Raw genomic sequence first — 12061 nt, forward strand, 5'->3', positions numbered from 1 at the left:
GCGTGGCGGTCCAGTCAGCAGCTTCTCCTCTGGCCGCTCAGGCCGGCGCAACCTCAACTTGGACGGCGCCTCCGTCGACATGTCAGACGACGACGCAGACAGCCGCTCCGGCGACTTTAACGAGACGCCAAACACCAACGTCGAGTAACTGCAGCAGCGACCGCCTCTTTCCTCATCCCACCCTTTTCCCCAACTTTGTCTCCCCCACCCCCAAAGTCCACATGGACTCATCTCAAACCACTCAGAAGATCAGAGCGATGAGAGGTTTCTATTCAAGCTGGGCGGAGCATGCCTGGCAGCCCTTTTTTTCCATCCGTCACATCTGCAGGGAAAATCCACCACCCTCCTCAAGGAACGCCTCCAATGCGGAGTGCCACGGGACAAACGGACACTTCTGCCTTACTCCGTTCTCCTCTGACAAGCTGCTAGTCCTGGCTCGTCCGTCAGCATCATCTCAGCATCATAACCCTTACACCTGCCCCGTCCCATCAGAAATCATCTGCTCTGCTTTTTAGGTACAAAGTGCTTTTTATACAAACGAAACTCTGCGTGTAGGCAAAGGTTGTGAGGTGTGCGCACATCACGTCCGTCATGTGACCGCAACTCATACTGGAAATGCAGGACTACAAGGAAAAGTGTCTGACTCTGGTGTTTTAAGTGTTCTGCTCACTCGTCATGCAAAAGCCATCTCTCACCTGACACGCTCCCTCCATCCAGTGTTCTGAATGACTAAAACCTAAAAGCCCACACAAACCAAGGTCACTGTGGCCTCCGGACGGCAGCGCCGGCTGCTTTTGTTGCATGAGTCTCTTTCTGACGATGTTTCTTTTTCGGCTTTTACACTGCAGCACTTATGGGAACAACTAACATCTCGGGACATGCAATAGAAAAACACAGACTCTCTGAAAGTATATTACTGTGAAAACAAACAAAAAAAGAGGTATTATATTTTCTCTGTGGCTTCATCTCAACATGTAATAAAAGAATGTCTCGCTGGGTTTTAACTGGTTATCTAAAGCTAACGACCTGTCCTGTGGATTGGCCCGAGCCGCGAATGATGCACCAATGCTGGAACATGCACAGAACTGCACAGAGAATTCAAACTTAAAGCCAACAAAGAGGAAAGAAGCTCAAACCGGAAGCACTAAAGCTGCACTCAGTACGACACTAAATGGTTGTAATCACGTGCTCCGATTAGACGCGAAGATTAAAACTAGTCACCTTATCACCACACTTACAGTGTTTGTGCTCAGCCTTGCTTTGTATTACCTTTAAATTGACTTTATGCTATGATTTGGTAAAACATATACTGTAAATAAAACTGAAAAATTCAAGATCGCAGACGTCAACATTCAGCAAGCATTAGCTTTTCTCTGATCTTTAAGAAGGTGTGATTTAACAACACTCGACTGCTGTTACTGAAACACTCACTGTCAGCTGGATGGAGAAATATTAACATTTTTAAGCCAGCACGGACAAAAAGTCTCAAGTGCCTGAGACAGATGTTCGTCTGCCTGGGCCAACCCAAAAACCTCATCTCTCTAGAGCGTCACGGGTCAGCCCTGGGGTCTCCTCCAGGAGGACATGCCCAGAACACCTCAGCTGGCTTCTTTATACGTGGAGGAGGAGGAGAGAGCTCATCTGAGAATCTAATACAGGCCAAATGTGGGCAAAAGTCCCATAAAGATGGCAGCAGGAAGCTTGGTTGACATGTAACCCTGAGTATTAATGTCGCCTATATTAAATATGTGAATGAAACAGGCATTACAGGCTGCTTTCAGCTCAAGACAAGTTTAAAAGTGTAGATGGAGTTGGAACAGAGTCTGACTCTGTAGTCTACACTCCTCTCTGTACTGCAATGGTTAAGTTGCATTGTGGGTAATGTAGGCACCATGAGGAGTAATGGTGGTTTTAGTGCATCAGTTTGGGTCCATTTATTTTAAAGACATCAGTCGAGTTCCCCTTAAATACTTCTTGTCTGCACTGGTTTGTAATTTCAAATAAAAACATCTCAAAAGTTTAAAGAAAATATTTTTCTTTCTTCAGCAAAATGATTAACAGAGTGTGCTGAAAAAACCCTCAGAACAGCAGTAAAACACAAATCAGCAGATACAAACTATATTTTGCGACTTTAATCCCAAATCTTCAGACCTCCGATCAAGCACTTGTTCTTCGTTCATTACAGGTTGTCTGGATTCAAGGGTTTTTTTCCCTTAGTTCTGCTTTATCTCCAGCAGCCTCCACAGTGTGAAAACCACACGCCAGGGCTCCCATATCCACCACCTGTGCCCATTAATGGCAGACTCCTGTGCCCCCCTCCCTCCTCAAACGTCAACACTAAACAGTATGTTTCTTTAAAAGTGCCTTAGACACTAAATAAGAACATAAGCGGGCAAAGCTTCCTCACAGAGGTAACAGGTACATCAAGAAGAAGATACTCAACACTTCATTTTGCTTTCTTTTCTTTTGTATTGTCGCCGTGCTTCGTATCATCATATCCACCGTGTACCTCTGCGTTTGTAATATCATTCTAGCTAGAGCGTGTGGGTCACAGTCAGTATTACAGTACTATGATTAAACTAACACAAGAAGCGGAGCCCTCTGCGGCCTCATTTCCCCACGTTACTCTCATGCTAAGCTCGTTTCTCCCCCTCAGGGGAAGGCTTAGCACATTACTGTGGGAACTGATGCGCTGCACAGGATGCAATTTGGTTGGAAGCTTTAACATTCACTAGTAGTCAACTCTGTTTTCTTTTATTATTATTATTATTATTATTATTATTATTATTATTATTATTATTATTATTACCACCACCCAGCTGGCTGTTGACAACCAGGCGTTCAACTGCAAATACTCTCATCATTGTTATTTCTTGTATACCTGTATTTCTAGACGGTGATTTTTTTCTGTTTTTGTAAAAGGAAAATAAAGCATATTCATTGTAACTGTTACTCTGCTCTTGTATTTTCTGTCTCCTTTTTAACAAACTGGTTATTTTTAGGCTTGTGTCATTAACTCTTTAGCGTTCCGGTCAACCAATTGGTAGAGCACATTTTCAGGCCCTATATCTAACTGAGGCTTTCACTGAAATTGACCTACCTTGTTGAGTCTTTTCTACCAATTGGTTTTTCATCTGTAATGCCAAAGAAATCCACCAGAGGGCACTGTGAATGGAAACTGTTGGCTCTTCTCTTCTCCTCTCCCAACCAGGAAGTCAGAAACAAAAAACCATCCAACATATTTTGAGTGTTTTTGATGAAGCTAAGGTAGGAAGATATAATTGTTTGATATATGTGTTAGAGGACTTACTAAACAGATGTATGTCACTTGACAGCATTAAAAAAGTGAAATTCAATGTTTAATTTATTTTTTTTTTTAAGTGGTCAACCAAACGGTTGATTTGGCTCTTTATGGTGCTAATGCTAACATAACCTAAATGTTATTAAAATTTATTATTTGCCATAAAATCAGACCATTAGACCCATTTTGTTTATCCATTGCTATTGATAAATCACATTAAGTGTTAGCACAGCAAGAATATGCTGAAATAGTAGTAAGTCATTTTTGTAACATTCTGAGTTAACATTAGTAAATATTGTAAAAATCAAGAATAATGTGGGAATCACAAATATCACAGCTGATTACCTTTTAACCAAATTACAGTAGCTGGTAAATTAATATTACTAAGTTTTCAAAAATTTCATGTTGAACAAGTACTATATGGACGCTAAACAATTATATGGCTAAAAATCACATGGTCCTGTGGCATGATACTCATGATAGCATCCACCTTCAACCAGTGTGTTTGAGGTCATGGTTTCATATGAAGCCACAAGGACTGGCACTCTCCACCAGTATATTGCCAACAAACCAGATGAGTGGGGCTTTAAATTGTTCTGCGAAGCAAGTTCATCTGGCATCATCCACGACTTGCTGCTGTATCAAGGAGTTCTACATTTTTCAATGCTCCCCTGAGTGAAAAGGAACAGAAGCTACCTCTAAGGGGCCAAAGTTGTAAGGTTCATGCTTCTTTCATCGGTCAAACGGTGGAGCAAAGAGTCCAATGCAAAGATCACCATTCCATGCCCATCACTCATCCCTGTATATAATTAGCATATGGGAGAAATTAAACTTTCTGATATGCTATTACACCTGTATAAGACAAGTTACAAGTTGAGGAGATGGCATATTCCACTTTTCGGATACATCCTTGACTTGAATACCTGGTCTAAAAGAGGGACTGTGCGCTACTGGACCAGAAACCGATGGCTCTCAAAAGGTTTCCACCTGGCTGTGTCTAAACCAAGTTAACAAGCCAGCACCTAGAGTTGGACAACCATGATTCAGCTCTTCAAGACCACAGACTAAATGCTACAGACCCCAACGACCAAAACCACAAGCAGATGTGCTTGATTTGCACTGTTTTTATTTTATTTTTTAAAAAACAAAACTCATTTTGCACAGTAGCATTTAATCAGAAGTGGCCTGAATGTGAGTATTTTGTGCTGTAGCACATTTTTCACATTTGGAGATAAAAAAAACTATGTATTTTGTTGTTTGATATAATACTTTCCTTTGATGGAATGAAAACAGCAATGTTCACTGGCATGCTACTAGAAATAAACTGTATCCAATGCCCTGGATAGTTTTTGTTATTAATTTAATTATAATTTGGCCCTTTATTTGATTTTTTCAACTGTATTATCTAATGCAGCGGTCCCCAACCTTTTTTGCGCCACGGACCGGTTTATGCCCGACAATATTTTTACGGACCGGCCTTTAAGGTGTCGCGGATAAATACAACAAAATAAAACTAGTACCGGTACCAAAAAAAAGAAGATTTATTCATAACACACGTGAAAAGACCCAGGAGTTAATGATAAAAATGATAACAAAATAACGCTAAAACCCTGAAAACCATACATTTCACACCCGAGCCTCAACTCTCGCGGCCCGGTACCAAACGACTCACGGACCGGTACCAGCCTGGGGACCGGGGGTTGGGGACCGCTGATCTAATGTACCTGTATTTGCATGACATTTCATACTTTTACCATAAAGGGACATCTCAACCGTTTGGTAGAGATCAATATTTTAAAAACTACAGGGTCAATTGAAAAAAAAAAAATTATTGATTGTGGTTATTACTCACCCAAATCAATAAGAAATGCAAACAAAAAAAATTTCCATTGCTTTTTTCTTGGTGAGGACATTAAAGGGTTAAAAGTATTACATTGTTTCTCTGTAATTGGTGCTTGTAATTTTAGTAATGATACAAAGGCAACTCTAAAGGGTTCCTGTCTCAGTGTTTTTATATTTTTGATTTAAACGGTTAAAACTGATTGCACTCTACTTAGAATTAGTGATAATCTGCGAGCCTAACATCATAAATACTATCAAAAACACAGGTTTTTAATATTGAACCTTATATCATCCTTATTTATCTTATACTTGGCTTTGTCCAGCACCTCAGTTTATCCCTTTTTATGCTTATCTCAGTTTGGATTAGCTGCCCATCACAAGCAAAAAGTTTCAACAGCAGGTGGGAGAGGTCTGATATTTGACAGAGATCACTTTTCTATGACATGACAAAATAAAATTTAACACCTTTACAGGGCTGCTCTCTGATCCGCAGGTATCAAGCGTACCTGCTGTTCCTGAAAAGTACATGAATTAAGGTGTAGAGGTACTCAATGTTGCTCTAGAACAAAGGTGTCAAACATAAGGCCCGAGGTCCAGAATTGGCCCAGCAAAGGCTCCTATCCAGGCCATTGGACGGCTTTGAAATTTCCAAAGATCAACATGAATGTTGTTTTGGAGTTTTTCCTACTGTTAAAGGCCTCACTCGCAGCCACTAGCAATGACAGAATTACGGTGGCCCCTAGAGACAAAGCACGTACAAACTCCAAAACACATGCAAACTCCAAAACACATGCAAACTCCAAAACACTTGCAAACTCCAAAACACATGCAAACTATTGAACGGCGTATATTTTGAAGTAAAGGCTTTAAAACCAAGTTAGTACAAACATCGCTAATGTCACATAACTTTCCCAACATGTGGCCAACAGTAATGTTTTAATGTTCTTCATTATAAAAACATTTGCGCATAAATAAGTGACATAATATTCAGTACTTACTTCCGAAAGTTTACTCTTCGGCGGCTCCGCTTCCGCCGTTTTTTTCGGAAAAATTATCCACACCACCGCCGCGCTATGAAATCTGGGATATGTTGGGCCATGAAGGCTACACCGACCCATCCTTAAAATTCAGGGACGCATTTGAGGGCCGCATTTCGAGCAGCCTTTGAATTGGGACAGCCTTCGTCGTGTCGCTGTGACGTAATCGGCCTTAAAATGCGGCCTTTAAGGCTGCAGACCCTGAATTGGGATACAGCCCAAATCCGGTCATTGGTACTTCCTGGCTTGTGTAGTTACTAGGTAACAAACCCTCAACACTGCCCTGGAGCACTTCCGTTGTGTTTTGGAGTTTGTATGTGCTTTGTCTCTAGGGGCCACCGTACAGAATAGTCGTTTTTTTTCACAATCAAAATTTGTTTCCTACAGTGAGTCAATATTTGAAGACTAAGACTGTAATTTTACAAATTTTCTCACAATTTAATCTGAAAGAGTTGGGCCAGGTCTTTTTCTTTGCTCCAGCAGCATTTATGATGTAGAAAAACTAAGCCACTGTTGAAATGTACTTTTTCTCATATTAAGATACTGCAAGATATTAAATGCGTAGTTATTCCTCCTTACTCTGACAGAAAGGAAAGTTTCACTGGTTCATCAAAGTGGTACAGCCCATGAAATAAAAACGGTTTGACAGAGCTGACACAGCAAAAACCTTGGAGGAAGACAGGAAGTGGGTGGGGGAGGAATCTGGACACAACATTAAAACCACCTGTTTTAATTTCATAATGGACACACAAAAATAATCTACAAAAAGACCAACTCAGGTAACCGGATAACCACGAAATGTCATTTTTACCCCCCTCATTTAAAATTAAATAAATGTCACCCACTGCTCCAGTCACATGACTTCACAATGACACGCATGGGTTTACATATTGGGGAAATAACCTCACACATACACACACAGACCAGCAGCACCCCATCAGGAGGAGCTACACAACAATCTTTGGCGTCGTTCTTGGTGCAGCCGGTCAGCCAGACACAAGTGGAGGAGGGCAGGGAGCCGGTGGGTGGAGGAGAGACTCAGGAAGAACGGTTTCGTTAACGGAGGTATTCGGCTGAGGGGAGGTTTCACTAGCAGCATTCAGACAGGGCGAAGCTTGTTTTAGTCTCGGGGTGTCAGCCAACTTTTCACCGTTAGCCTGCTGCCGGTTAGCCTGCTGCCGGTTAGCCTGCTGCCGGTTAGCCTGCTGCCGGTTAGCCTGCTGCCGGTTAGCCTGCTGCCGGTTAGCCTGCTGCCAGTTAGCCTGCTGCCAGTTAGCCTGCTGCCAGTTAGCTGGTTAGCACTGGAAGCGATTTGTGTTCAGCAGCACATCAAAACGGTTCAAAAACAGTGGTATTTGTTTGCTATTTGCATCTATTGAGCTTTTACATTTTCACCTATGTACTTTAGTTAAATTAGAGTTTTCATCCACAGCGCTTATAAAAACTTTATCATCCATACTGCTGCATTCACATAATGGCGGCAGAGTCATTGCAGACTGATGGATTTAAGCAGGTTTAAGCTAGCAGCTCCTCAGCTACTGAAAACCTTATTAAAAGTTTATAAATCAGCTGTAGTAGTTTTAGTATTTTAATTTAGATCAAATATAAAACAATCCTGATGCTTAATCTAAACTTTAATGATGTACACAGCTGTGTGTAATAATATTGTACATTTAGCTTTTTTCTTTATTTTAAAGAGCCTTACTAATGATTTATTTTTGAGTCTAAAGCCATTTATTTAAGTGTAGAGCATCCAAGAAAGAGTCTTTATATACACACATAGTTATTATTAATAATATTTTTTTAAACCTGCATACAAAACTGTTAGTGACCCCACAAACAGTTATTGGGCTTCCTCCAGGGGCGGGGTTGAAACACTGGTAATGATAATTAAAAATACACAACTCACCAGTTTTTACTAAACCATAAAACACATTTGTTTATCAAATGTACAGAAATAACAGACTTCTGTTAGAGTAACAGAGTCATTGCCATAACTATACACGCACACCGAGGACAAACCCTGAGATACTGTAAAGGGGAAATGCCATTGTAGTATTTCATAAACTGTTGTCCAGCTTATTTTAATGACACCACCTGACCAATGCTACTCTGCTACATGTGCTGCAGACAGTGCTGCAGACAGTGCTGCATGTATTGCAAATAGTGGACAAACTGTATGATGATAACATTTTAAAATATATAAATATATCTATGAGAGGCCAACACTGGTCTGTGTATTGCTTGGCTGTGTAAAAATAAACTGCGGCTAATTCAGACTGGAGTGTTTGCTCTGGAGGGGGTTGTAGTAGTACACCAGTATTGTTGCCAGATGTGATATTTAAAAAAAAAAAAAAAGTGATATCACGTTAATATAACACACATTTGCTAATATTTTCAAGAATTACCACCAGTAACTGTCTGGTTAACCTTCCAGTAGCATTGCACTTTAATGTTGGTTGCTAACAGTCATAAATCAGAAAAAGAGCAATAATAACTAGCCAGCTACAAGAAAAAAAAGTGTATAATGGAGACTTTATGTACCCTTTCATTAGTACATTTATAATTTATATCATAAATCTGACATTAGCAAAAATATAAATAAATGTATTGGAGTAAATGTTGTGCCCTTGTTAAGATTACATGTGGATGAACTGCAGTATGCAGACAGCTTTCATTTTAGCTTCTTGTTAAATCGGCTTTTCAATCAGTTGTCACTGTAAAACAACCCCGTGGTGAGCAGGAGCAGCTAAAAGGTTCTTTTGTTAATTCTTCAACTATGTGTACAGATGATTTAATGAAGGGGGAGTTCAATTAGAATTTCATGTGAAAATGCTGACTGAAGGGAAAACAAAAACAAAACACTCTTTAGACCAGGGGTGTCAAACATAAGGCCCAGGAGCCAGAATTGGCCTGGCAAAGACTCTGATCTGGCTCAATGGACACATTTAGAAAATGTGGAGAAGGAAGGAAACCTTGGATTTTTAACAAGTTTTACAGCGTTTCCTACCAATAAAGACCTCACCCACGGCCATTCATAACATCCCAAAGTAATTAAGTGATAATTTTGTTTGTTTGTTTGAGTTGTTTACAATTACAGAAATATTTCTTTAAAATTAAAAAAAAAAAAAAAAAATCTACAGAAAGTTCTGTAAAATTACTGAAAAACTACAGATTTTTTTCTGTTTATAGAAAGAAAAAAAGAAATCTTACAATTTGAGCCCAAGAGTCGCACCGAGAGATTTCTCTCTGCTATAGCAGCATTTCTTAATCACATAGAAAAACTGAGGCATATTGTTCAAATTGCCCTTCTTTTTCTTATATTAAGATATCTTAGGCATTAAACGTATAGTTAAGCTTCTTTGCATTGACAGAGAGGTGAGTTTAAGTGGTCCGGCTCATTTAAGATCAAAGCAGGCTGTGTGTAAAATGAGTTTGACACCCTTGCTTTAGACTTTTTAGAAGTGTCACAGTCACTGGGGCTCTTCTTGCCCCAGGACTGGGTACTCGTTTTGTGTACCATCTTTCCCGTTTTCCCCACATTCTCCTGATTGTGTGCATGCATGCTGTCTTTGCGTTTGTGCATAATCGCCCCGCACCTAAAACTCGCTTTGCTTTCTGTCTGAACGCACACATTGGGGGGAAAAACAAATAAGGAGTCTCAAGTGACATAAAGAGCATCTACAAACATTCAAACTCCAGAAATGCACTGACAAAGTTGAGTAGAGGTTGAAAGCCAAGCGACGACTTGCACTTTTGCATTGAGCGTTTACAGTCCTGCATAGATCTTTTTCATATATTTTTTTTCAATACAAACTAAGGCGTCTTGTTATATTAAGTTGGTTTGAGTCAATAAGCAGATAAAGGAAATCAAAAATCTTAACATTTAAAAAAAAAAAAAAAAATTCAAGTAGACTACAATCTTGTTTCTCCCCCTCTCTCACAGGCAATTCCTCTGTCCGCAAGAGGAGGCCAAAACTTTTTCAATTTAAGTCTTTTTTTTTTCCAAGGAAAGGTCCAGTGTGATCGTTAACAGCACCAAAAACACACCGAGCAAGAGAGGGGCGTCACACTTAACGCTTGCTCGTTATTGTGAGAGGGGAATACACGTCTTTACCCAGTCATACAGAATAATCTGGAAAGAAATTAACAGTATATTGTGTTTCTTATGTACATACACACATTTAAAATTAACCACATCACAGTCTTTCTTCCTCTCTCTCACTCAGACACACACACACACACACACACACACACACACACACCTTTGTCCCTGTGAAAATTACAAATAATTTATCAATATTAATTTAAGCTACTACTTAACAGTCATTTGTGGGAGCAGAGGTGACCGACGATAAACTTCTACAGACGATTCCCACGAAAGACAGAAAAACAAAAGTTCATTAGTCAGTCTGTTTCTTCTTCTTTTTTCCTTTTCTGTACTGCAACAACGAGTCCTGTTATTCCACATGAGCTTAAATACAAATTATATTATGTAGTGTACTACTACTCTCATCTGTACCATCACCTCGCTCACACTCATTCCACAGTGATCAAGGTCAGTCATATGTAAACATGTTGACAAAGAGGAGAAAAAAAAGGCAGAACAAAAACAAGTGTCCTCGTCATTCACGCCGTCTTGTTCTCATACCCGGTTTGTTAGAAAATACAGTTAAATTAAATCATTGCCACTCGTAGCGGAGATAAACTCTTTTATGTCCTCTTTTGTTTGTTTGTTTGTTTTTTTAAAGGAGGCGAGGGAGCAACCCCCCCTCCCCCCTTCATACCGCATCACGTCAGTCAATCAAGCCGAAGAGTCTGTTGGTAGTTGTGGCCAGGAGGCGAGGATGTGACGTCTGTCTGTCTCCTGTGCTGTTATTGTTCAGTGGGATTTCCTCTTCATGTCTCCACCCTGGCTTTGGTTCGCATCTGCATGGAGAGGGCACATTTTTAAACAGCTGGACGATGAAACAGATCCAGCAACCTGTGGCACCAGTTCACTGAAGGGCACCTAATGCACCGTTTCTCATATTCTGTCATACGTGCACTGTTAAACCGAGGGCAGTGCGTCTACAAGCAATCCCAAAAGGTTCTAAACACTTAATTTCAGATAGTTTTTCTTGGAGTCGCCCCCTGCTGGTTATTAAAAAGAATGTTGGTTTCAGGCACTTTGTTTCACTTTAGGATCGAGAAAGATGTGAACAGACAATCAGGTGGAAAACAAAGTGAAACAAAGATTTTTGATTTATTTAAACAAAATCCAATGTGGAAATACAGAGATTGGCAGATAGCCAGTAACAGATGATAATATTAGCCAGCTAATAATAATCAGGTTCTCTGTTACTGGCTATACACAAGCAGAACATCTGTTACAATGTTTAGTTTGTCCTTTTCCTTACAGAAAGATTATATATTACTAAAATCTCAGGAAGGACCATCCTTAGGGTCAATCTGAGGTCATTAAAATACTCGCTAGAAAGCCTGAGTTGAGCTGGTGCAACAGGCTGCAGCAGAACGACAAAAAACATTGTCTTATGAAACATGAAGGGCCGAGTGTGCGGGTGGTTCTTTGACTGAAAATGCAAATTATTAAGCATCTTTAATTCTGGCAAACTGAGGTACACAGACGTCTGGCAAATTCTGAAATTTTGGGTCAATATGACGTTTAAAATGAAAATCTGGCTGAGAGGTGACATCTTGACGTTATTTATATAATTGTGTTGTCTTTTGAGTTTACTATAAAACTGATGGCAAATACAACTGAAGTTGCCCCCTCAAAGTCCACAGGAAATGGCGACAGAGACAAGCTACGCAGGCCTGGTTAACAGGAGTTACAGTAAATCCAAAGTGTGGATTTACTTGGAAATGATACAGGACAACC

At 40.1% G+C, this 12061-nt stretch overlaps 2 protein-coding genes across 9 annotated transcripts in view; one reads left to right on the forward strand and one right to left on the reverse strand.

Moving 5' to 3' along the window:
* Positions 1 to 2952, forward strand: part of LOC146385290 (myosin-10-like) — a 64117-nt gene extending 61165 nt beyond the window's left edge. For all 7 annotated transcript variants that reach the window (XM_084930935.1, XM_084930939.1, XM_084930937.1 and 4 more), the window contains one exon: positions 1 to 2952. In XM_084930935.1, the coding sequence (XP_084787061.1) occupies positions 1 to 148 (148 nt within the window). In that variant the 3' untranslated portion in view covers positions 149 to 2952.
* LOC146385291 (ubinuclein-2-like) overlaps positions 2767 to 12061 on the reverse strand; it is a 26721-nt gene continuing 17426 nt past the window's right edge. For both annotated transcript variants that reach the window (XM_084930943.1, XM_084930942.1), the window contains one exon: positions 2767 to 11109. In XM_084930943.1, coding sequence (XP_084787069.1) covers positions 11063 to 11109 — 47 coding nt within the window. In that variant the 3' untranslated portion in view covers positions 2767 to 11062. The remainder of the gene's footprint in view (positions 11110 to 12061) is intronic.

This window comes from Perissodus microlepis, chromosome 6 (genome assembly GCF_051167445.1).
Source record: "Perissodus microlepis isolate ML-2025 ecotype Zambia chromosome 6, ASM5116744v1, whole genome shotgun sequence".
In the NCBI taxonomy this organism is placed as follows: Eukaryota; Metazoa; Chordata; class Actinopteri; order Cichliformes; family Cichlidae; genus Perissodus; species Perissodus microlepis.